The 27,885-nt window shown below is 38.3% G+C and overlaps 1 protein-coding gene across 2 annotated transcripts in view; it reads left to right on the top strand.

Annotated features, from left to right (window-relative positions):
- Positions 1 to 27,885, top strand: part of CSGALNACT2 (chondroitin sulfate N-acetylgalactosaminyltransferase 2) — a 784,311-nt gene that overhangs the window by 361,076 nt on the left and 395,350 nt on the right. For both annotated transcript variants that reach the window (XM_044056275.1, XM_044056276.1), the window contains exons 2-3: positions 22,107 to 22,435; positions 22,550 to 23,497. In XM_044056275.1, coding sequence (XP_043912210.1) covers positions 22,837 to 23,497 — 661 coding nt within the window. In that variant the 5' untranslated portion in view covers positions 22,107 to 22,435; positions 22,550 to 22,836. The remainder of the gene's footprint in view (positions 1 to 22,106; positions 22,436 to 22,549; positions 23,498 to 27,885) is intronic.

The following is a 27,885-nucleotide window of genomic DNA, read 5'->3' as shown; positions in this document are numbered from 1 at the left end:
ATGGACAACACCACAGTAATGTGGTACATAAGCAAGGGGGCACGCACTCATACCCCCTTTGCAGACAAGCTATGACTTTGTGGAATACAGCACTGACCTATCAAGTTCATCTGAAGGCACAATTCCTGCCAGGAAAGAAAAATACTCTGGCAGACGATCTAAGCAGAAACCTCATGGATCCTCACGAGAGGAAACTAAGTCCACAGGTGTTCAACATGATAACAAGGAAATATGGGGATGCCCGGACATAGATCTTTTTGCCTCCCCTCTCAACTGCCAACTTCAAAAATTCTGCACAAGGACTTATCACACACAAGCATGGAAAGTGGATGCTCTCTCATTCAGCTGGAGAAACCTAAAAGTTTATGCCTTCCCACCACTGCCTCTCCTTTCCAAGGTGCTCCTAAAAGTCAGACAAGAGATGCCAAAAATGATATGGATTGCCCCAGACTGGCCACATCAGCACTGGTACCCAATCTTAAAGAACTTGGCTCAAGGCCCAGCCTGGACTTTACCTCAAATCCCTCAACTTCTGACTCAAAACAATCAGATCCTGCACAGCCAACTCAGAACCTTAAATCTGGCTGCATGGCAGATACCATAGACAGTCAGACCACACCTCTCTCTAAAGCTGTTATGGATGTCATCCTGGAGGCCAGGAGGCCCAGCACCAGTAAATCTTATGCAGACAAATGGAAGAGATTCTGCCACTGGAACCAGGCAGAAGGCTTTGACCCACTTGTACCAAATATCCCTCATATTTTACAATACCTAACTGAAATGTTGTTCAAAGGCCTATCCTTTTCATCTATTAAGATCCATGCCTCCGCCATTTCAGCTCATTATACCATGGAACCTCCTATTTTCTCTCGTCCACTACTAAGACAGTACCTCAGGGGGCTAAAAACATAAGACCTGCCCACCCCCAGAGAGCACCGACACCTACCTGGGACCTCAACCTTGTCTTGGAGAAACTCACTTTGCCTCCCTTTGAGCCAGCCAATACAGCTGATATAAAATTCTTATCATGGAAAACTGCTCTGTTCCTAGCAATAACTTCTGCACAAAGAGTCTCAGAGCTACAGGCTTTAATGTCAGTGGAACCTTTTATCATTTTTCATGAAGACAGGGTTTCCCTAAGGATGAACCCAACATTTATGCCAAAGGTGGTATCCAGTGTGGCTCTTAACCAAACCATTCATCTGCCAACATTCTATCCAAATCCCCAGAATAAAGGGGAGAGACTTCTACACACTTTGGATATACACAGGCAGTTGCGCTTCTACTTGGATAAAACAAAAGCATTCAGAAAAACTGAGCAACTGTTTGTAGCTTATGCTGCAGGATCACAAGGAAAGGCTATCTCAAAGCAGACTATTTCTAAGTGGATAGGACACTGTATTCACTTCTGCTACACACAACATGGAAAGCCAGTGCCTAACAACATTAGACCACACTCTACCAGGGCAGCTGTCATGTCAGAAGCCTTCCTCAGAGGAGTACCAACCATGGACATTTTGGAAGCTGCAACTTGGAGTTCAGTGCACACTTATCAAGCATTACCACTTGCTTCTTTACTCTAAATCAAGAGCAGGCTTTGCCACTGCAGTTCTGCAGGGCCTCATAGCCACTCCTAATCCTATTTAGACCCAGCCACCCTACCTCAGCTTTGGGATTCTACCCAAGTGTAATGACTGCAACAGTGAAACACGAACATAGTACAGTTGTGTACCTACCATAAATGTAGATGTTCGAGTGTATTCACTGTTACAGTCCAGGTTACCCACCCTCCATCCCCACTTCCTTTGCTGGGACCTTTCTATACCTTTCTATCGTATACAACCTTTGTGGTGTATTTGCTTGTAGCTGAAGGTATTGTTTGTATTTTGCTGTATGTCTTTATTAGCAATATGTATTGCCTACCTATTTGGGGGCACCTGACATCTGGGGCAAGAAACACTGAAGAAAATGGCGTCTGTTGCATCTTTTATACCCCTGGTGCACTGACGTCAGGGAAGAAGCGACAACAACCAACGCCGGACCAAGACTTTGGAACTCGGGCCGACTGCGGGTCGCCTGCCAGCAAGATAACCCAAATGTAGTGACTGCAACAGTGAATACACTCTAACATCTACATTTATGGTAGGTACACAACTGTACTTTCTCTCTAAACCCAGGGCTGCCTTTTCATCCCCCATCTTCTCTCTCAGGAGCTGTTCACAGATGCTTCGGATGTGGGAATGGGGAACAGCATTTGGCTTCCTAAGGGTGCAGGGTGTTTGGTTGCTTCATCAACAGAAAGAGCACTTCACTGTCAAAAGATGAGAGCTCTTCTGCTGGCTCTTCAGGTTTTTCATCCTATCTTCTCCCTGTAACCTCCCAAGGTGTTTACAGACAATATCACAGTGATGTGATATGTAAACAAACAGGGGGGACAAGATTTTATGTTCTTTGCCAATTGGCACTCCTGGTGTGGGGATTCCTGTCCAGTATCAAATGACTGTTCAGGCAGTTTAATTCCCTCCGGTCTAAACATTGTGGCAGACACTGAGGAAGCGGGTCTTTAACTCAGTCCCACAAATGGATGCTTCACAGGGATGTGTTTCTGGACATTATCCACCAGTTGGGTACTCCTCAAATAGGTCTTTTTGCCTCCCCTCTGAAAAGACAGCTTCCTCTCTTTGTGCCAGAATCCCAAGTCCTCTTGTTTGGAAGGTGGACGTCCTGTCATTTTCTTGGAAGGGGATGTTTCTTTATGCTTTCCCTTCATTCCAAAAGTCCTGTTCAAAATTCAACAGGATGCTCCCAAAATCTTGTTGGTGACTCCCTTATGGCTGAGACAACATCGGTTCACTCTTCTGCATTTAGCAAAGGGCAATCATCACAAGTTACCTCGCAGGGCGGAACTACGCGAGATCATCCGTCTCCACCTATCCACTCTTAACCGACACTGTGGGTGATGGGATTTTGATTCCACAGACACCTTTTTTTATGCAGACATGCTTAGGGACCTGCAGGAGGCCAAGAACCCCAATACTAGGAAATCTTACTTATCCAAGGGGATGAGGTTTTGTGTTTGGTATCTTTCTCATAACCTTGATCCTTTGGTTCTCTTTTCTGTGTGAACTGCTCAGTGCTGGATTGGCTTATTCTTGTCTTAAGGCCCACCTATCATCTGTCTCTGCTTGTCTGCCTTTATCTCCTCCTTTAGTTTATAGATTTGAAGGTAAACAATTCCTTAAAGGTGTCCGTCATATTAGTCCTCCAGGAAGCCTATTCCTTCCCTGTGAGATCTTAATTTTGTTTTGGAAAAACTGATTCAGGCTCCTTTTGAGCCTGCAGCTTCATCTTCCTTGCAACGTTGCTCTTGGAAGACTCTACTTTTGTTAGCTCTTACTTCTGCCAGATTGGTGCCTGAGCTTCAAGCCCTTATGGCTTGTCCTTCTTTTCTGCTGTTTCATAAGGACAGGGTGTTCTTGCCCTAATCCTGCTTGTATGCTCAATGTAGTGAATGAGTTGTCCTTTAACCAATCTATTCATTTGCCCACTTTTTTCCCTTCTCTGCCAGTGAGAAGGTGTTGCAACTCGGATTTTATTTGGATAAGACTAAGACTATTAGAGAATATGATCAGCTCTTTGTTTCCTTTCATCCTATTTCATCCTAGGTCCTTTTCATTAGCTGTGTCCAAGCAGACTATTTCTTGTTGGATCTTTAAAGCTATTTCTTTTTGTTACTCCTTTTTATGGTAAGAACCTTCCTTATTCTGGTAAGGCTCATTGTACTAGAGCTGTGGCTTTTTCTGGTGATTTTTTTCAAGGGTTTGGATAACTCTTTTCCTGAGGCAGCTATCTAGACTTCTGTGCATACATTTACCAAGCACTACAAGTTGGATGGAATTTCCAGAGCTACAGCTGGGTTTGCTAGGTAATACTTCATGGCTTCCTACAGGGCTGTGCTGGTCCTTCCTCCTCCCTCTGTTCTTCCTGAGCGTTGGCACTATCCCTAGTGTAGTGAATACTGCAAAAGTGAAATGGAAGGACATAGTACAGTTGTGTAAAGCCTTAATGTAATGCTAGATGGCCTTCTCTTCACTTTTGCAGTATTAACTTCCTCCCTCCTCCCCCTGGTCCATTGCTCTTCTGGATGTACTGGTTACTTGTTTTTTTCCCTTGGACTGGCATTCTGCTGCGGCTTTCCGTTCTGAGGATGGTACATCTGGATGTTGCCTTTTTGACTTATTCTACGTGAGGAGCTTATGCATGACATACCGTGTACCTTAAAGCAACCTAAAGGCTTTGGTATACAGTGTGGATGTTGGGCTACCCTTGGCAGGGGATCCCTAATGTAATGAATACTGCAACAGTGAAGAGACTGACATCTACTGTTATAAGATTTTACACAACTGTACTGGAAGGTCATACTTTATTTTTTTCCATAAGTCTCCTGACTTCAAATCATAATCTAACTTTTTCCAGCTGTCATATGGCTTGCTTTTCATAGCATGTGGGTGGGATTCTGTAATGGAAAGACATCCACTTCTTTCATTTAATGGTTGAACAAATTAGCTGAGTTTTCAGGAAGTGGTGATATTCTTCTGAATGTCAAAGGTGCACAAAGTCCTCTAAGATGCACATACACATTTTCACTGTCTGAACTGCAGGTGAAGGTATTCTGCTGTAATTGCCAGAAAGCAAACCAAAAACTGTTGTAAAGCAATTAGAAGGCATGCTGCGTTAAGTCTCCTCCAAAATCGATTCTGCAGTAAATGTCCCAAACAAAAAAAATCTATCCATACACAGCAATGCTCAGACAACCAACACAAATAAGCAATGGATGAAGTAATGTTATTGGATGTGGAAAATGAAGCCAAGGAAGCCATCAGAGTTAGTTTCACAAGGATTGCTATTAGGGGGATAGTTTTTCAACATCAGTGTCTAGAGTAAGCATTCATTTCAACCAGATACATGCAGAATTAGTTACAGTGGTCTGGATATCTCTCTCTCCCCTAATCTCAGATTCATTTTATATGTATGCTTCATCTATAACACCATTTTATTCTTCCACTACTTATAACAAGTGTTGAATATACATTGCGTTACTGGAGTTGTTTCTGCCTGTCCGTTCATCCTGTATATTTGTTGTATGACTCCATATCATGTATAGCTGAACAGTCGTTGATCAGTTCTTTACAATGATATGCCTTTTATTGCTTTGTACATTTAATACTTGTGGTTGTGCCATAAAACTGTTCTATCCATGGCTTGTATATCTTCTCTTTATCCGCATTTGATTATGCGCATTATTTGAATTAGGATCTACCTGAATGTTACCTAAATATTATTCTGTACAGGAATACCTTTACTGCTAAAACCAGGTTAAAATTGGATATCTCAGCATAGATGGGTTTAGCTTGATTTTTCTGCATGAAGATTAGCTAAAATTGTTTATCTTGTACCTTGTGTAAACTTAGTAGTTGATTACAAAATGCCAGTTTATTCTTCTCTTTTTTTTTTTTAAACGCCTTTATTGAATTATCACTTGTGACACAAGCAAATTTACATTTTTACAAAACTAATCGAACGGTATTAAATTAACAAATGTACTTCACATATATTGCTGTATATTGTCTAACCTAAGCAACATTACATAAATTATTCAATACCTGACCCTTTTCTTTATTAAACCATCACTTACGGCATAGGCAATCATACATTTATATAAATGAAAACAAACCACATCAACACAATCCTAGTCGCAAGCATTTTACATCACAAACCATACTGACACACTCCCAGTTGCAAACATGATACATCACTTATAATCTATCCATTCATCTTCATTCAAACATTTCATTGAAGTCCTGCCACCTTTTAAACCTCATTCCTCCCTTGTATGCATTTGTTCCCACAATTCCCATTTTTTCCTATGTAGTTTGCTACTACCCTTTTAAAAAAATCTCATTTCCAGTTGTATTCTCTCTGTTAACTATATTCATTACTTCTAATATAGGTGGTTTAGATTTTGATTTCTTTTTCCTAACAATTTTTTTTTTTTTTTTTTTTGGCAGCCACTAGACACAGCAAGGCCATACCATGCCTAGACAATTCCAATTGTGTATCATAGCTAAGAAAAATCTTCTCCCTCATTACACTAATCTGCCCACCCAGCATCTCCGAGAGTGCATTCTGCAAGGAATCCTTAAAATCCACCAACCCACTGCACTCCCAGAAAATGTGTGTTTTTTATTGTATCTGCTTTATTTTCTGAAAAAAAACAAAAAAATTATACTTGTTTTCCCACTTTTCTAAGCTACTATAGTCCAGTTTTCAGGTTAGTGCTGAATTCAGGGCTGTGGTACAAGTTTCTGTGTTTGCCCATACCTTACTTGGATAGAAGGAAGTTTCTCTGTTCACCTGTGAGAGGGAAGCTTTGAGCAGCCTATCTGTCCCTGGAGGAGTGGTTTCAGCCCAGAAATTAGTAGTTTATTGGCCATTTTGGGCTAATTTCTATCTCTTTCATTTCCCTGCTATAAAACCCACATTAGCATGGCTTTGTGCGACAGGCAGTGCCAGTTAGCTAGGGTATAACTATTCCCTGCTCCACAAAGTCTACTCTTCAAATTTTCCCTTGGAATTAGACAAACTTTCAACTTAAGCACTCAAACCATTCACTTTCAGCCCGGCACTTGCTAAAAACTCATAGCAAGCACTAATAAAACCTTAGCACTAGACCCCCCCAATACTGTAGAGAAGGACAAGGCTGTCTATTTGACCTTACCAGCCAATCAGTAAAACAGCTCACTGTACCTATCCAGGCATGTCCAAAGGGCAGTTTCAGGTGTACTCTCTGGTCTAACTGGTGAATCTGGTAATTTTGAGGCAATGTTACAACTGCCTCATGTACACAGACAACCCTCTCCTCCTACCACTAAACACTAATACATGCGAGAGATGCAATTATACAGCCAAACTGGAGGCTAAGTTCTCTCAACCCAAGACTGGACCAGACGGTCAAGAGGAGAAGGGACTTACTTGCATCACACCACCAGTCTCACACAGACCTATGAAACAAGCACCGGCAAAAAACACACATAACTACACAAAAACAAACTCGGAGGCTTAAAATAAAAATCTCCAAAAGCAACAGAGACCTCCAAAGCAAACATCCAAGCAACCTCCACCCCCCCCCAACACAAGTCATGAAACACATACTTCACAAAACAAAACCAGTGTGCCACGCAATCACAGCCCTTAAGGCAAAATAACATACCCAGCATACTAGTAATAGGTGACTCTATATAGTCAGGCACACTGATGTCCCACTCACTAGGCTGAACAAGGAGAAAGGTTACTGTTAGCTGCCTGTTGGGTGCCAGGATCCGCCACATAACACAAACATTCAGGTCACTCCAGAACAAGTACAAGTACGACTCTGTCATTGTCCATGTTGGTGTGAATGACCTGAGCCGTACCCCCCCCCTGGACTACATGAAAAGAGACATGGAAGAGCTCTCTGATCATGTAGCCCAGGCCGGTATGACTCTGACCCTGAGTAGCATCCTGCCCTAACCAAGAATGATACCACAGTATAAAGAAAAAATGATCAGTTTTCAACAATTGGCTAAGCTTCTGGTGTCATTCAAAGGGGAACCAGTGTCTGTCAGCCTGGGATGACATGCTCGACAAGCCGCACTGCTTTGCTAGAGACAGCTTGCACCTGTCACACTTAGGCTTTTGAATACTGGCCAAGGCTCTTGCCACCCCCGTAGTGCCTTTTTTAGGCAAGGCTCAAAAGACAAACCCACCACCGTAAATAGCACAAGTAACAAAAAACTGAGGGTAATGCTACTCAATGCCATAAGTCTAAACCTCAAAATGCAGGCACTTGAGGCACTCCTCAGTATGAAGAAAATCGACATATGTGCAGTTACAGAAACCTGGTTTAAGGCTCCAGAGAGCAGCCCAAGACTACCAGGCTACAACCTGTACCATACATTTCGGCCACAAAACCTGGACCAAAATACAAAAGGCGGGGGTGTATCCATATTCATCAAGGGTACACACACCTCCAGGTTCGTGGCACAGCACGATGCTTCAGAGATCATCCATGTGCAACTAAAAATGGGCAGAACTGCAGTTCAAATTCTAGCTTGGTACAGATCACCCACCATGTCCCAGGACCCCGCATTTCTGGAAACACTGGGAAACATAAAGGTCCTACCAAACACCCTGATATTGGGTGATTTCAATTACCCAAACATTAACTGGGAGAACTACTCAAGTACTAACTTGCTTGCCCAACATTTCCTAGAATTTATAAAATCAAACGCCCTGGATCAACTGGTCAACACCCCCACCAGAGGTGACAACATATTGGACCTGGTCATCACCAACATGGGCGACCAGTGTTCCACACCGGAAATCAACCCCTCGCTGGTTAGATCTGACCATAAACTAATCACTGTAGATATCCACATTCCGCCCCCACCCCTGGTCAAAGAAACCACCGTGAAAAACTTTTCAAAAGCAAACTTCACGTTACTAAAGACAGAGGTGGGAAGTTTCAAATCCCCCATGCTAAAGGATAACACTGCCCAAGCTGCAAAATCCTTTACTAATGCACTCTATGGGCACCTACAAGAATGCATGGATCATGCTATCCCAAGCAAAACCAAGACTCACTCCTCCAAGAAAAGGAATCCAGTCTGGTGGACCCCTGCCATAAACAAGCTATACAATAGAAAGAGGAAACTAGTACAGAAAAGAGTAAATTCCTAAGATGGGAAGACATCCCTGATCAGTATCAGCAAGAAACTATGATCCCTCATAAAATCATCCAAGGCTAGCTTCAAAAGAAAAATTGCAAAGGACTCCAAAGAAAGCCACAAGGCCTTCTTTAGCTATGTCAAGAATCTAAGTGGTGGGGGCATGGCCAAGATGTCCACAAGGTAGCAGAATTTTTTACTAGCTCTGTCTTTCAAATTCATTCCTGACAGGAATTTTAATTCCTATTTATCCTAAAACTGGATTTTTTATCGTAAACAAATTTTTTAAACAACATATTAGGATAATTTTTAAAAATATTTTCTTAAATATTAAATTTTCCTGTGAAAAAAATCAACTAGTAATCTTCAGTAACAGAACAACATGAGCCATAACAAATCTCCTCAACAAGAATCTTCATTTAAAAAAGAACTTCAATCATTAATATCTAATATACAAGAACTCTCCTCAAAACTAGACAAAATGGATATGAAAATAGATAATTTTAAGGAGAAATGTACGCAGCAAATGGATATCCATACATGATTACCTCACTCAACAGAAGAAACAGATATCAGGTATAGAAACTGCTATGAATGACACTGATACCAGAACAAAGGAGAATGAGCATAATGTTGAATTTCTATTGAAACAAAATACTTTTCTTCAATTAAAAGTAGATGATCTAGAGAATAGATCTCGAAGAAGTAATATAAGAATATTTGGCTTACCCGAATGTATTGAAGGATCAGATATGGTGAAATTTCTATCTTCTTGGTTGCCTCAAATTTTGGAATTACCAGAGGCTCTCTCATATGGTGTCGAAAGGGTACATTGATCCTTGGCAATGTCTAAAAATAACAAGTCCAAGTTTACTAGATCTGTAATTGTGAAATTTCTTTCTTCACATGACAAAGAACTGGTATTAAAAACAGCTTGGGCAAAATCAAAATCACCAATCAAAATAAAAGACAAAATCATTAGATTTGATAATGATTATTCCCCAGCTGTAATCTCTAAAATATTTTTTTTTTATCTTTACTCAAAGAACTTAAGAAACATCAAATTAAAGCTAGCCTTTTATTTCCAGCAAAACTAAAAATCTTTTTTCAAGATGGTCAAAAAACCTTTGAAGACTTGGATACTGCAATTTTATTTATTAAAAACAATAAAATAATAGAAAGAATTAAAGATATGGAATGGGCTTCCACTAGTCTCAAAAGAAACGCTGAGAGCAACACTTGGAAAATATTTGATTCTAAAATGAAGCTAAAGAAATGACTTCTACACATAAGGTCATTTAAACTTTTTGGTTTTGGGATACTTAACTTTGAATGATAATCTTTTTGAATATAAGTTTCTAGTTACAAAGACCCTATAAGTCGAGGAAATGATTCTGGATTTACAGGTGAGCTATTTAATTTTGTTTATTGTAACATGTGTTGTTTTGTTTTATTATTTTCTCTTTGCCTTTTAATGATATCTTGCTCATAAAAAATGGTTGTGGTAATGTAACGTATTTCGTTTGGCTTATTGGTTTTGTAATAACAGTCTACATAGTATACATCTAGTGTTTTGTTTGTTCTGATGATTTGGTCATGTTGCTCTGTCAGATGTCTATAGAGGGTTTGCCTCTGCGGGTGTCGTCTTTCTTTGAAGCCATAGTACTTCGTGGATGCCGTGTAGTGCTGGTTAGATATGCTCCGATGCTTGATGTGCGTTGAAAAGGGGTAAGGTGGCATCGTGGGGAATGGCTGTATGTGTTTTATTTTCTTTTTTTGCTGGTGATTTGGTGGTGTTGGTTTGGGAATGGTTATGTACTTTTTTGGACTTGTTTGTCAGTCGGGTGCTAGTTGCTTCTCTGGTTGATGTGTTGGTTACTTGCCCGTATGCGGATGGTGAAGTGTTCTTTGGGTTTGATAGATAACGTGGCATGAAAGGTAATGTTTTGGGAGTATGTTGGTATTGATTTCTTGTGTTTATGCTTGGTAAGGACAGCCGGTTGCTAGCTAGGATTTCTTTGTATTTATTGTTTTAATGTAGTTGGGAAAAGCTGGGATGATGACTAATGTGGTGGCTGGTTTTGTTGGCGATAGTTGTGTGCTTTGACTATTTTCATCTGAAAGACTTGCTCGTGGTGTTAAGCTCTTGAGTAGCAGTTGTTTTTAAAACAACGAAAGAGAAAATCCTTTGAAAAGCGTTATCATTGGTTTCCCACTTCACATACAAAAAATAGTCATTTGGATTGAGCTCGAGAGGTTCAGTTGTGTTACGAATGACCCTGCCAGATGATGAGAAGCTCGCTCACATAAATAAACGTCCAGCTTTGACATTTGACCTTGGACTTTGTCTATTCACGTAGACTTGGAACTTTGAGACGGTGGCAAGAGATGGGTGAAACAGCTGATTCCCTAATTCGAGACAGTAACAAGATACTTCCTTTTTGAATACTTTCTGTTCCTGTCATTCTCTTTGCCACTATGTATATTCTGTTTGTCATTTACAAAAAGACATTGTGAATATAATTCATGAATCATCTTTAAGAATTTAATAAATAATATTTAGAGGTTTACAAAAACATGTTTTTGATATTTAGGATCTTGTATGCTTGCAATAGCAGTAAAATGCATAAAATATGACTTAGTTGGCCTCAGTTCGATTAGCAGCTCAGACACAAGAAGACCCGGGTAAGGGATGTAGAAGTAATTGGCTGGTATGGGCTCATTTATTCTGGGGATGTGAAGAATGGTGGTGTCAATTAGTTGGTTACCACCATACAAGTGATGGCTTGCTTGACACTGGAAAGGACAGGATGAAGAATGTGCTCATATTATCCCTAGCTGGTGATGATGGCTCTTTTTAACTTATATAAAAGATAATCCATTTTCATTTGAAGGGTGTAGAATGTCCCTAACTGTGAGATGCTTGTGTCAGCCATCAGGAAAGGAGGATAGGGCCTTAACAGAAATGCTATCGTTGATTGGTCGCTAGTAGAGGGCACAAAATAATGCCTTGGATCCTTGAATGACAGCTCTGCTGGCAAGATGTCATATCTATGCAGGGGATATCCAGTATAGGGAAATAAATGGGTTCAAGACCAGTAGAAGGAAGGATGATGGTTGGGAATCACGGAGATAAAAAGTATACAGCAAAAACGCATTTTCACAGTTTGTGTGACCTTTATCTTTTTCCACTAACTTTTTGGTGTACAGTTAACTTGTCGTCATTCCACAAACAAACAAACCTAGTTCCCCTCCATTTACTGTTGGAACAGGAACTGAAGTACAATCACTGCTTGTTTAGGCTGTAAATTGTTTCCTTTTTCTAATCCTTTAACTCTTTAATAATTCTCATCACATATTAAGAAACATTTGGTAACAATTAAATGGTAGTTTTCTTACTACACTGCTTATAGACTATTACATATCATTTTGGCATGCATTTTTGTGTTTCTTATGTATTAAGTCAAAGCATTTTAAATGAGTTAAATGACTTGTGCATCTGTTAGCAGGTGTTACTTCAGTGCTTTTTATCTCTGATGTTATGTATTGAAGAAAAAAAAAACACTAATTGATCCTACATTCTCTTTAACCACGCTTATTTACCTGAAATCTACAGTCTTGTGCAAGTGCAATTCATACTGTTTCCCAACTAACTTTATGGATGTCCATTAATGCCACATAATTAAATTATAAGTTTAATATACCACAAGAAAAAGGAAAAACAACTCTTTTAGATACCTTTTTGGTAGTTTGACATTGCAAAGAAATTACACCCAAAGCAGCTTTTAGTGAACATAGTTTGTTCTTTTCTCCTCTACTGACCAATCATAGATTTACATAGGAGGTTACAAAGCTAATAGCCCTGTGGTCCTTATAAGTCTGGTCATGTTTCACTCTTATTTCTTATTAAATAATAGAGATACAGACTATATTTTCATGCAGAAAAGATTAATATTGACTGCTCCTATCTAAAAAGACACGGGTGAAACTCCCAGGATAAAATTGCTGTTTCTCATCCAATTGTCTAATGTTATAATATATATAGAGTCATTGAGTAGTTCTTTTTGACTTGAATTGAGAATTTCTCTCTGAGGAATGGTGACATTCATCAGACATAATGTCTCTCTGGGAAATTGTGTTGAGGATGCAGGCTGAGTTGGGGTCCCCTAAAGTGAGTGAATTTTGCCCCTTCTGACTTATAGATATGAAGCATTTTTGTTAAGGCAGGATCAGAGACTGCTCTGTAGGTAAGGCACAGGTCGCCTCTAAAAAGTTTATACTACAAAGAGTACTGTGACAGTAATTTCAGTGTGTTCATGTATTCCATGTACCTGAATTTTCATATTGAGAGATCTTAGTGGTCTCCTCATTTGCTGCAGATGTCTGGTAAGGTACATGTCTATGTGAGCATTGTACTCTATTATTGGCATGACAAGAGATGAGTATAGGGGGGTTATAATATTTTTCACTTCAGAAGCAATGCTATTACGAGATGTGTAATGTGAAAGGCCTTCCTTGCCACTCTGGACACAAGATGTTCAAAATAATATTATTTTGACTTTATTTTATATACAATGTTTAATTTACAGCATGGCTTGTGGATATATATATAAATGTATGGAGGTTGACCATTAGAATATGAACTATGGTTATGTCGCTCCAATTGTTTCCTTTAGATGTTTCACATATTTGATCTTGATTTTTTGTCAGAAGTTTTTCAGAATCATCAAATGACTATAAATAATATGAGCAACAGGGATTTTATAATTTTCCTAACAGCATGTTTAATTGCTGAATGCCATGCTTTTTCGTATCCATTTCTTGTTTTATCCTGTTAGTACAAAGTGTTCACATGAATTAATGTAAAAATGTTTAATTACTACAAGATGCTGATATGTTGCTAGTACTCAGGAAATGTATAGAACATGATAATCTAGCCGGGTTGTTTATGATTCATAGTTCAATTAAATTCACAAATGTTTTTTTACACCTGCTTATTGCGTTAGCAACATTTCACATATTAATAGTAGTATTGCTACAGTTTGGTATTTTTAACTGAAGATAACTTTATTTTTAGACAGTAGCTCATTTAATGTTGCTACTAGATTATGGGTTAGTTTAGGTGATTCTATGTCACCTAGATTGGGAGTTTTAAACTCCAGAAGGGGTTGGATTGTAAATATTGTTTTACTAATCAGTCATGGTATTTGTTTGAAAGTTTTATTGTTGTTCACCACTAATTTGAATAGTAAGTTCTTTCGAAAAGATCTGAATACGATTATTTTTATTCCAACTGGGAAATATCATACTAAATTACTAGAAATTAATATAATATTAACACCTGATGTTCAATTCTCTGATTTATTTTGTTTAATCTTAAATGACAGCTATCAAAAGTATTTCCATTAACATTAATGGCTTAAATAATCCAGGTAAGAGAGGTAATTTATTTAGATACCTTAAACTTCATAAATCTCAACTAATATTGTTACAAGAGACTCACCTACTCTCGGAGGATTTATCTAAACTAAATAATAAATCTTATTCTGTTTTAGTAAGCTCTGAACATCTTCAAAAAAGAGAGGAGTAGCCATCTTGTGGAATATTACCCAAAATAATAGATAGTTATAAAGACTTTAAAGGAATGTTTTGTGCTATAACTTTGGAACTAAATAAAAAAAAAAATTATACATTATTTAATATATATTGGATTCCAGGTATAGGTACTAACATGGTTAAACAACATTTAGATCAAATTGTGCATTTTACAAAAGAAAAATCAATAATAGCAGGGGACTTTAATTGTATATTAGATCATAAAGATTCTTCTAATAAAGGTAAAAGGAAGATCTCATCGTCAGCTAAGAAATTAAGAGATTTTATTGAAATATTTCTTTTAAAAGATATTAATCATTTTATGACTCCAAATTCATTATTTTATATTTTTTATTCCCACAGGCATAATACATATTCTAGAATTAATAGTTTTGGTTTCCAGTGACCTATTAGATTTTCTAAGTAATACAAAAGTAATAACATACCCTGTTTCTGACCATAATGCTATTATTTTTTATCTCAATATCAACAATGACTCTACTATTCAAATCAAAAGAATGCCAGCTTATATTACAAAGTTAAAAGAATTGAAAGAATTCATTATAATTGAAATTCATTTTTTTTACAACTGAATAATTCAAATGACATATCAAAAAAAATATATATATGGGATGCTTTAAAAGCATATCTATACGGAAACATTATGAGCTGGTATTATAATAAAGAAATTATGGGATAAAAAACTTTGCGATATACAACATAAAATAGATAATCTAAAGCTCAATCAAAAAGATACAGATAGTACTGATAAATGGAAATAAACTCTCTAAATAATAAATATATTGAAATATTAAACCATAAAACAAAAATAATTGCAGAAAAATATAAATTAATTAATTATTCAAATAACCCAAAATCTTTAAAGTTATTGGCTAATAAAACTAAAAGATTAAATACAATTAATCATATCAAAGAAATATTCTCTCCTCAAAAAAAAAAAAAAGATGGTAACTAATCTTCACAACATTCTATTGGAATGTATTTTTTTTTAACAATGTCAACCAAAATTCTAACACAATAGATCCTAAAGAAGATATAAAAACCTTTGTTGGCAAATATACCAATAAAAGACTATCTACTGAACAGAAAGATATTATAGACAAATCTATTTCCTTTAAAGATATTCAAACACAAATTAAAACAAAATAAAGCCCAGGGAAATGATGGCATCATTCTAGAAATTTGTAAAATATTTCCTAATATGGCACTAAAATTACTTCATTAAGTCTTTAACCTCACACAAAACTTTATCAAAACCCCTTCTTCTTGGAAATGCACTTTTATTTTTCCCATATTAAAACCAAACAAAGATCCAACCAAATGTTCCTCATATAGACCCACTTCTTTACTCAATGTAGATTACAAAATGTTCATGTCTATTTATGCTGATAGATTAAACAAATTTTTACCTAATTTGATTGACTATGATCAAACAGGATTCATAGTGAATAGGCATTCATATGATAATATGAAAAGAACTTTAATTTTGATTGAATCAGTTAAACAAATAAAAATTTGACTTTGATTAGTTTAGATATTAATAGTGCGTTTGATTCTATTAACTGGAATTATTTATTTATCCTATTAGAAGAACTACATTTTTCTAATAAATTTATAAATCTCATTACTCAGTTATATATAGATAGTCAAGCATACATTAAAATTGGCACAAGTATATCACAAAATATACCATTAGTTAAAGGCACTAAACAAGGATGTCCGTTGTCCCCTTTATTATTTACACTAATTATGGAACCATGGGCAAACCTAATAAGATGGGATAACAATATAACAGGCTATAATTTAAATTCCACTTCATTATATAAAATACAATTGTTTGCTGATGGCATTCTTCTCACCTTGGCTGATGAAAATACATCTATTCAAGCCCTCTTTAATAACATAAATCTTTTTCAAAGGAAATCTGGTCTAATTTTTAATAATAAAACACAAATTCTCTTAATTGGCTCAAAACAATTTAATTTACATGATTATAAAAATATCTAACGCAATCCGTTCAAATTCTTTATTTAGGCATTTCAATAGCTAAAAATATTAAGGATGTCATACAAATTAACTATAACAATTGTCTTACAATAATTGAAAATTTAACGAATTGGAATAGAATACCTTTCTCTATGGATGAAAGACTCACTATTAAAATGATTTTTCTCCCTAAAATTCTTTACATTATTCAGTCCATTTTTATACCTCCCCCGTACTGGATAATTAAAAAATTAAATGCAATTTTTTAAAAATTTTTATGATTTTCAAATAAATCTAGAATTGCTTTATCTCACCATATGAAAAACTGGGATAATGGAGGTATAGCTTTGCCTAATTTAGAATTGTATTCAATTTCATCTATGGTAAAAGTGATTTCTCTCTTAATTGATACTAATTATCAAGCAAAATGGAAAAAATTGTTTGAAATATTAATGTTTGATACTATAAAAAATAACTCTCAAAAAACCGTTGTTTATAAATAACCCATTCATTTGGGTCCTAAAAGATCAGCTTTCCACCTTTTGTTCCCAAAAATTTAAAAGTAATTATTTAACTCTTTTGTTAAAATCTTTTAGAAATTTTATACTTAAATATAATGTTTATAAAGAATGGTTATTTCTTCTCTTTCCTATAGCCTACACAACAGGTATTCTTTTTACCTCTGACTCTAATAAAATGTGCATCTTTAAACAGAAGAACTTATTCTTTTGGTATCAATTGATGTCAAATAATGTCTTGAAATCAGATAATTTACTAGATGTTAAATTCAGATTTGAGTCCCTTTATTGGTTGGAGTTACATGAAGGAAGGAATTTTATACAAAATAGAATTGACTTAATGACCTCTTCAGTTAAGAAAATTATACCAATCTTACTGCATTACTTGATTTTATCTCTTCAGAATAATTTTCCTTCCACTAATAAACTCTCACAAATATATAAAGCTATCAAATTGGATTTAGATGTCTACTCTGACAGTTACTGGAACTTTTTCTTTTCCATTAATAATTATTTTCCCACAGACAGACAAATTCAATATTTTGAAATTATCTAGTATGACTACTTCTTCGTTAAGATGGAGAATATTTTCCTGGAAGTATATAAATCGATCCCTTATTACTCCTCATACATTGAGTAAAATTGGGAAAAAAGATATAAACTGTTGGAAATGTAATAATAAACTAAATGCTGATTGGTCTCATATGTTCTATGATTGTATCGAATTGAAAAAATTTTGGGATGATGTAAATGATTTTATGCAAGCTATTTTTACAGACAACTTTACTTTAACTAAATCCTTAATATTAGTTAATACTCCAGTTCCAGCTTGTATCAAGGTATCTGATTACCCTTTGATTTGGTCTATGCTAGCCATAGCAAGAAAAATTATCACTAGAAATTGGAAATCTAATTCCTCTCCATCTTTACAAGAATTTAAAAATCTTCTAAATGAAGTCTCTTGTTTGGAAAAACTAACCATCGGGAATAGAATTTCTAAAAATACTTCTCTTCACAGTTGGAATAAAATACATGATTTTTTACAAAAGTAGTTCTATATTATAGTAAATATCATGTACTTATTTATAAATTATTTTAAACGTATTGATCTGTGGTGAACATTATGTTATTTATTGTTATTACTTCATGTAAAATTTATTGTATTTGTTTTTAAAAAAAAAGAAAAAATGATTTCATTTTATTTGACTTTATTGTATGTTAAATTTCTCAAATAAAAATGTTTTTTTTAAAAAAGACATTTTGGGGTGTTAAAGGGAGGGGAAAAGGGGCAACAGACTGGCAAGTAGGCAGTCTGGTGGGAAATTTATAGTTGTAAAATGCCTCCCCCCCCCCCTTTTTCTGAGGTCGTTAGCAGTATAAATTGAGGAGTCAGCAGTAATGGGCATGGTTCTGGGTATTCCTGCTGTGGTTTGGTACAAGATGGAGTGGTACGAATGTGACTGTCATGGCGTGCTGTCTGTAAACACTGATAACACTCGACCAGAAAATGGGATGTGCTTAATCTTTATTGCATTATTTCATTTCAATTGAGTTCAGTTATTTGTTACCTTTTTCTGTGGTCTGGCAATAAATAAATTGATAAGTAAAAAAAAAAAAAAAAAGAATCTAAGTAGCAATTCCCAGATCTGCTCGGAGTTGGTGCATAATGGCACAGAATACACTGAACCGACCGATATCGCCAACATCCTTGCAAACTTCGCCCCCCTCTCACCCCCAAAAGGGCCTATAACCATACCAGAAGAATGTAGTGCACCTGAAATCAGACACTCTGGTTAAAACAGCCCTCTCCAAAGCCAAAAACACAGCATCCGTGGGACCGGATGGTGTCCCAGGCTGCATCCTACATGAGCTCAAAGATGAACTAACCCCTCATCTAAACACACTGTTGAAACTCAGCCTCTCCACAGGCTACGTGCCCATAGAGTGGTGCACAACAACGGTTATTCCGCTCCACAAAGGTGGAGCCACAACAGACCCCAGGAACTATCGCCCTATAAGCCTGACTAGCTTGGTCTGCAAAGCTATGGAGCACATAATCATGGATCTCATTAACAGAGACATTGGGAACCTCCAAACACTGGACCCTACCCAGTTTGGCTTTAAGGACAGATCATGCCTCCTAAACCTGGTGGATGACTTTGAGACAGTTACCAAGGCTATAGACTAGGGAAAAGTGGTCCACACAGCCTACCGAGACAGCACAAAGGCCTTCTACACCATTCCCCATTCTGGTATTATAGACAAGCTCACCAGCCTGAACATAAACCCCTACATCATGAGATGGGTTGCCAACTGGCTCACAGAACCCACATGGTAAGAGTTGTGGGAACTAAGTCGGACTCTAAACCGGTTACAAGTGGCTCCTCTGGGCTCAGTCCTATAACCCCTAATGTTCAGCATATACTTCTCATAGGTATAGGCAAGCACAGGAGGACTGTGGCTGATGAAGTTCGCAGACGACTGCAAACTAGGGGCTGTAATTGACTCTCCGACTGACACAAACATCCTCCAAAAGGGTCTCACTGAGACAGATACCTGGTGTCAAAACCCATGGCCTCAAGCTAAATGCCAAAAAGTGTATAGTCGTCCCCTTTGGAAAAAATGAAGTACCCACAAATTGCCACATAGGTGGTAGCCCCCTAAATATGGAAGACAAAATAAGGGCTCTGGGGTCTGAAGTAGATAGTAATCTTTCCTTTGATAATCACATTGCCAAAGTGGTTAAAAAATCCTATGTGGCCGACCTAATCACAAAAGGGTTTGCATCCAGATCAAAAGAGGTCATTGTGCCCCTCTACGCATCACTCATCAGACCCATCATAGAGTACAATGTCCCATTTGGGACGTACCTTACAAGACACCTGCAACAGCTGGAAAACCCGCAGAAGTACCTCACCAAGAGGATCACTGGCCTCAAACAGATGCCGTATGCAGCTCGACTGAAGAAACTCCAGCTGTACTTGGTTGCATACCGCCTACTCTGAGGTGATCTCTGCCTGACATACAAGGCCATGTCCTACCCAGAATCGATGGACATGCTCCACCTAAAGAAAACCATATCCCCTTGAGCCGCACGCTCTAGGGATCTAAACCTCACCACAACAATAAATAGGACGTGCTGGAGGGATAGATTCCTGTCCCAGAGACTCCCTGTGCTCTGGATCAAGATTCCAATCTACATTAGGCAGAGCTCCTCACTAACAGTCTTCAGGAGAAACCTTGATGAGTGGATGGGAAACAGGAAGTTTACCCCGGGGATCACTTCAGTGGTTGTGCTGGACACTGGTACAGGGAACTAATCTAAGGGGGTGGCGAAAGCCAACACATTCTGGCTAGGCTTATAAATGATTCATTGCTACCCCACGCTTTCATTAGCAGGGATTGTTCACTCAGATTGTCTGCATTTTTATTTGTAAAAATGTAGTGCCATTGCCGTCTTTGTGACTTAATAAAGCTGTGACTGCAATTCAGATGACCAGATCTTGGGTGGGAATAGTAAGATCTGTCTTGAAATTGTGGGTGTGAGCCGTCCATGTTAGCTGGACAATGTTGAGGGGGGAGGCAACGTTGGACTGTGCAGTACTGACTTTTGTTCGAGTCTGGGTATTGCTACAGGGCAACACTGTTAGTATGTGAAAAATGCTCACCAAGCAGTGCATGTGTATACTGTGATCAGGGCTGACACGTGCACAAGCAGGTCTGAGTCACCTGCCATTTTGTGGAGGTCCTGCTTGTGCAGGCTGCTCGAAATAACACTCTCCTATGATGATGTCATCCTTGGAGATGACCCATGTAATTTCCTCTGTCTGGAGACAGATACTGTGGTATTATTTCTCTGTCTTCCATCTGACGGAGAGATTCTCCTGCTCAGGGGGATAAGCTGGGAATCATGTTGATAGATGGACACCATTTTTCTCTTGATAGCAAGTTGAAAATGTTTCACTTTTGGTGAAACTTTCAGGAAATAATTTTTGCAGGGGAGCATCCCTGTGCACCTCCTCTATAGGGAACCCCCCCCACATCTCCAAAACTTACATATACCTGCTGCAAGGTCAGCCGTCCATGTTAGCTGGACCATGAGAAAAGGGAATTATACACTGTCGGTGAAAGTGTTTTTGGTGGAATGTTTTTGTTGAAATAGTTGCCAAAACTGCCATTGAACTAGTAACAGGCTCCTAGTGTGCTGCACCCTCACTGAGATGGGCTGAAGGGAGGCCTTGTATGGCTGGCTGTTGGTTAGCGTGACCTGGTGAAAACAGATTCAGAAAAGTAAAGGCATCATCAGTCATTGGTGTAGTAATAGTCAGTAGTGCCTGCCAGACACCACTGTCTTATTTTCAGTGACATAAGTGGTTCAGTAGGAAAAGTAGGTTGCTTACTATGGCTTTTACAAGTCGAGACTAGGAATCAAACCCAGGTCTGTCTACACAGTATTAGAGAACAACTCATCTCCTTACTGTAAACTGAAATTCATGTTTTCTTATTTGTATGTAAGTAAAGGTAAAACTAGCTTAGGCAGAATTTAGTCTCTTTCAGGGCAGCCTGGATGAACTTGTCTTTAAATGTAAGCTCAAAGTCTGGCAATATGCAACAGGTCTGTGGGAATCATACTTTATCAATTCCATTTTTTTTTTTGTTTTTGTTTGCTTTAACTTAGTAAGCCATACTGTCAAATTACTGTAATTGGAAACCATCTCCTGCCAATCCACAGGGTTATCCCAGACTGAGAGCTTGAAGAGTGTTGTCCTTTGCTGGTCTCTGAAGATTAACTGGTATGTGCCTTGGGACATAATGTATGGATAGAATTAGAGAAGCACTGCTTGGGTGGAGATGGGTATGTCATGTCATTGTGATTTGTTACAGGCATGTAGTATGGATGAAACTTAGCTTATTCTGTGTGTTTATCGGGCGTACAGCACTAATTATCTTGTATATTTGATAAAGAGCTGAAACTTGCTTAAAAGAAACTAGCACAAATCTTTTAAAACAAAAAACAAGTCTGAATTTATAGAGGATTGCTTTCTTCAGTATTCAGGGTAGTAACACTGAATTAAATTACTGTTAACTGTGCCTTTAGTGTTAAACCGAATGGTCTGTAACTGAATGCTGCCAGAGTCCTGAAAGTTGCTAATTTTCATCTGTGTTCCAGATGTCTAATCTTTTGTTTTGGGCTTCAATTTACTTTTTCATTTCCTTTTAGGTTCTTCACTGATAATTTAGGAGTTGGAATTGCTGAGAAGCCTGCCTAAAAGCATTTTATATGAGCGAGTACCTAAAAAAGAAAGTTTGAGCTTTTTAACTGCATCTGGCAGTTCGTGAATTAAGAACTAATGTGGAGTATGTTACAGTGACTTGACAAATACTTATGCAGGATCATCTGACAGGAAACCATGAAGAAGTTCGGGAAATTTTGTAGGCACTGAAGCTCACTGATGAAAAAAAAAAAAAGATTCTCATCAGTTCAGAAAAAGTCCAATGAGGCAAGCAGAGTTCATTCTGCTGCCTGGATTGAGTAATGTACTGTGGAAGGTAAAAGGCTGCTTTTGTCTTGTTTCTTTTATCATCATAAATGCATTTTAGCATTTGGCTTTTAGTTTTGGAGAAAAATGGGTTTTATCAACTTGTGCTTTTTTCCCAATGTAGGTACTGGGGCCTGAGTAATGACATTATAAAGAAGCAAAACTCTTCAGCGCAGTGGATTATTCAAGACCGTTTGTAGTATTTGATTTAATTTTTCTGCAGTCATGAGTTCCTAATTTAAAAGGAGCAGTATGCCTTTCACCTTATTGGGCATTCCACTGAAACATGGAAAAAGGAAAAAAAGTACCAAGAACAACCATTCAAATAAATGTAATATTTCTGAAATATATTTATAAAAAAAAATCCATCTTTAATGTAGCTGTTTTTGATTTGGTACGTTAAATTAAGAGATGCCTAGAAGGGGGTTACCTCTGCAAGCTCGGACCCGCTGGCTGCTTGTAGTGCTTGCGTTGCTTCTCAGCTTGCTGCTGCTGATGTATCTCCTGGAGTGTGCTCCCCAGACGGATGGCAACGCTGCACTTCCTGGCTTAGCAGGAGATGGGTATGGAAAAGAGTACTACCAGGCTCTTCTCCAGGAGCAGGAGGAGCACCACCAGACTCGAGCTGCGAGCCTCAAAAGACAGATCGCCCAGCTTAAGCAAGAGCTTCAAGAAATGAGCGAGAAGGTGAAAACATTGCAGGACAGAAAAGGTCCGGGTCTCAGTCCTGCCAGCCATGTAGGCAACAAGGAACAAACATCTAATGACCTGCTCGAGTTTCTTCATTCCCAGATTGACAAAGCTGAAGTGGCCACAGGAGCGAAGCTGCCGAGTGAGTACTCTGTTGTTCCCTTTGAGAGTTTTACATCCATGAAAGTTTTCCAGTTGGAAATGGGTCTCACACGTCACCCGGAAGAAAAGCCTGTTAGGAAAGACCGGCGGGATGAATTTGCAGAAGTAATTGAAGCAGGACTTGAAGTCATTAATAATCCAGATGAAGAGGATGAAGTGCGCGATAAAGATGGGAACATTGGAATGCATGAGATGTACAGTGAAAGTGACTTTGTGGAAGGTAAGATGTACAGTATAGTGTTAAATGTTTCTTAGAGTTTCTGTCCTGCTTTTTTAGCACATTTACATCATATGAATCTGAGCATGTACAGATGGCTGGTGAAGGAACACCAATGGTCTTGCAAGACTTGCAGTTGCTGCAGCGGTCCTCTGCTCAACTAAGTTTTCCATTTCTATCCTGCTTGTAGTCAGAACTACTTTGATTACATACATCTGTCTAGCATGTTGCCCCATGGTCATACAGCTGTCATGAAACTTAATTATTTAAGTAAGATTTGAGCATTCCACCTTTTTCCAGCTGCCATGTTTTCCTTCTTCCTTCTCTGTCCAACCTTCTTAGATACATGACAGTGTACAGTTTGTGTCTAGACAAAGACTGTAAAGATGTCATTACACTGATTCCCTCTTTCATATCTTATTTGTGTATCTGTGTGAAGCATTGCTTATCTGCTACTTGAGGCACAAAACATTATAACTAAAACATCTAAGCTTATCTTCTCCATCAGACACACACACACATACACAGGTGCTTGTAAAAACAAGTTTAAAGTAGAAAAGCAATGTTTGACATTTACTGATGTGTCTCCCTAGATCACTGTTGCAGTATCCCAGACTGTTGGGTTCTTTCACTGAGTAAACTGGGTGCTTGGCTGGGTTACGAAAGCCAAAATTTTATACAGAGCCATACATCTGGAATATGAATATTCCCATGTTTGTAAGGGTACATAAGTGGATGTATGAGAATGGTCTCCATCTTGATACCAGTCCAAACACAGATCTTGCACCCATCAGTCTGATCTACACATGGTCATTGGTATCCTTTTTGCCTTCGCTTACTCAGATAAGTGCCCTAATGGGCGCCATCCTTATTTTCTTAGTATTTTAGTGGTTTAATCTGTTAAAGCTCATCCAAGAGGGAGAAGTGGGACTGTGGGAGACAAATTCTTTAAAAGGATCTGCACTCCCAGTGTCTTTTTTGCCTTGGAGCCGAACATGTTTATAAACTGTCAAAGCTGTCAGTTGTTTGTACCCAAAACCCTACGTTCACTTCATTCCTCTCTTAATATCTATCTAGAGACTCAGTAAGCACCTTGCCCAGTCTAAAGTGGAAGAACCTTTCACATCCAATGTCTTGCTTATTCCAAAAAATAAATTCAAACAGCCTAGGCCTGCACCGTTGTTTGCCCAGTCAGACTTGGATGTACTTCACTGAGGCTTCACAAGAGCTTGCTGTATGTTTGACCTTTTCTCAGGCTGCTGCAACCATGACCCCATCAGAGGCTGGTATGGCGTGACTTTCACATATCTGATACAACTAACCTAACTGATACAGTGGAGAGGGGGAACCTAGGCTTATAATTTTAGAAGGACCAGAGGCCATCCCTCAAATGCTTGCTTGGGAGGAAGTGCCTTCGTCTTTGAAGTACTCCAAGGGTCGGGTCTTCCACATTTCATTAAAGTGGATTTCACTCCCAAGAAGAAGAAGAAATGGAAAACAAAAAGTGTGCTCTCACCAGACATCACAGGAAAAGGAATGGATGGAATTTTATCAAGGCCTATTTAAGATCATTTTTGACTCTTAAGCCGCCTTTGTTTCTTTCTTCTGTACCTGTTCCCTCAACCCCTCAGAAGAGACAACATGAGTCCTCTTCTGAGGAGGATGAAGCAGATTCTGATTTAGGTGAGCATTCCCTGACCTACTCATCCCAGATTCACTCCTCAAGCCAAATAGATTATGATGATGAGGATACTTTATCCACTGATTTATCTGTTGAGGAAATCTCCTGTGAAGAAACAATCTGTAAGATGATGCAGCCTTCTAAGTGGGAATCCGGACAAATATCTGCTTTGCAGAAGAGATATTACAATTTACTGGTTGTCTGTACACCTATCCCTCCTGCTTTGGAGGATGTTCTGGATGTATTTGCACATACTTCTACTGTGTCCGACTCTCAACCACCAGCATCTAAGAGACCCGATAGCTTCTGTAAGGTGCCCAAAGGCTTAAAATTATTGTATAAAAATCCTCTGGAAGATCCATATTTTCTTCCATTTCCACAGACAAGCCATCTAAACTTTTGCCTGTTGCTAATGCCCTACCCTCAGTCAGACAGTTGAGCCATGGACAGATGTGGAAAAAAGGTTTACAACTCTTCCACCCTGGCCTTCAGAGCTGTGAATTACCATATACAAATGATCAAATCACTCAGAAAAGACAACAAATATTTAAACAAAACTCCATCTTCCCTTGAAGTGTCTGAAGCTGAACAGCAAGCTACTCAGCAAGGACTGCAGCTATGATGCAGTGGGGGCTTCATCCAGAGCAGCTGCTACTGGATCTATCATTAAAGATTTGCATGGCTTTGTCCTGTGTCCCCTCCTGAGGATATTAAAGAGGAGCTCTTGAATTTCCCTCTTAATAGGGACCTGCTTTTTGGTCCTTAGTCTGCCAACTTGTTTAAATACTTGGGAAATATAATGTAAGATTTCAAACAAATCTTTCTCACTTCTGTTTATAGGTGTAAGAAGAGTATCCAGCTAAGCCCACATAATTTTCTGACAAGGACCCAGGGTCCACACAGAAGGGCAGAAAAATTCCTAGAAAGAGATTTCGGGATAAACTTGCCAGTGTGTCCAAGTCTGAGAAGCCTTCCTTTCCTGTGAAATCAGCCTGACTATTTTGCCTCCTCTATTCCCCCTCAGTCCATCCTCCCTATGTCAAAGGACTTGCCACATCGTTTACTGTTTGACAGCTCATAACGTCAGACAAATGCCTCCTGTCCATTATTCAGCAAGGTTAAAAAGTGACATGAAAGGAGATTCCACATTTCAAAGGTAATCCCATCACCCCTTTCAACCAGATAAACCTCTTTCCTTTATCTTGTAAGGTCTTCATGAACAAGGTATAATGGAGCCTATACCCCATCAACATGTAGGAAAAGGGTTTTATTCTAGACTTTTTCTAGAACCCAGAAAAGGAGAATGGAGGCCCATTCTAGATTTGTCCTATATCAACTCTTTTTTTTTTGAATGTTCCATCTTTCCACAAACTCTCTTGCCTTACATTCTTCCACAAGCCTTTGTGATATTTTTGGATTTGAAGGATGCGTATCTCCACATCCACATTCAACCTTCTTATAAGAACTTTGTAAGACTTTTTGCTTATTTGTCATACTTCCAATTCTCTGCTTTACTCTCGATTATTTATAGCCCTCAGGGTCTACTCAAAATGCCTAGCCCCAGCTGTCAACTTTTGCAAAACTCAGGGAATTCAAATATTCCCATACCTTGACAACCTGCTAATACAGGCATCTTCTCAGAAGATTCTGTTAAAGCATATTGGCTATACTGTCTCCTTTCTAATGAGTCTGGGATTCATAATAAATTTTTAAAAAGTTGACACTGAACACTACCCAAGACCATGTCTTTTTAGGATGCAGGCTAAGCATGCACATTATACTGGCCTTTCAATCACTTATGCCCCTTCAGTCATTTTCTGCAAGGGGTTCATGGTTCCGTTTGCATGACTAAACATGAGAAAGATCCAATGGTACATAAAATCTCTTTGGTCTCATTATTGTCACCCTCTGGACACTGATCTATCCTCTCCCCTTTCTGATGAAAGAATTTCAGTGGCGGATCTCTCTGGTAAAACTCAACCCAGGCCTTCCTTTCAAGGTCACTTTATTTTTATATTACATTTGTTGACCGGGCTAGTCTAACTGGATATATGTCCATTTTCAGTAGAGGCCCGGGAAGATGAACTCCAAGACATACAGATAACATAAAAATTGCAAACAAATATAAGAAAAAAAAAGAAATTACAGTAATATATACACTGACAAATCAGGTTAATAAGAAATCATTTGAAGAGGACAGACATCAGTACAATGTAAACTGCAGTTTCAAAATAACATGTAGGTACATTCCTTAATGCAAAAAGGAGGCATACAGGCTGATGCCATATCCAGTACAGTACACAATGTAAGAGGCAGCTTAATGATCAGTACTAATAATGAGTAAAAACATTTTTTCTACAAAAAAAGTGAGAGAGGGAAGGAAGTAATGAGATACAGAGCATAGAAGTCATATGTTGTTAAAAAGGATGACAGAAAATTAAAAAAAGAAAAAGGGGAAGCAAAGCATATTCGGGTAGAGTAGATGGTTAGGCAGGTTTAGTACAGGGGCATCACCAGTGTGTTTTGAGGAAAAGATTTAGTCTCCTTTTGAAGAGTGATAAAGTGGAAAGTGAGGAAAGGTCACAGGGTAGGAGGTTCCAGAATTTTCCCACAGTACTGGAGAAGAGAGAATCCCCAGCCCTGTTGTTAGATTTAGATGTTTTAACTAGAAGTTTCTGAGATGAACATGAGGACTTCAGATTATTATAGG

The sequence above is a fragment of the Protopterus annectens genome, chromosome 14.part0, assembly GCF_019279795.1.
Source record: "Protopterus annectens isolate FY-2018-M chromosome 14.part0, PAN1.0, whole genome shotgun sequence".
Classification (NCBI taxonomy): domain Eukaryota; kingdom Metazoa; phylum Chordata; order Ceratodontiformes; family Protopteridae; genus Protopterus; species Protopterus annectens.
The sequence above is the reverse complement of the archived record's forward strand: the minus strand, read 5'-3'. Positions and strand labels throughout refer to the sequence as shown.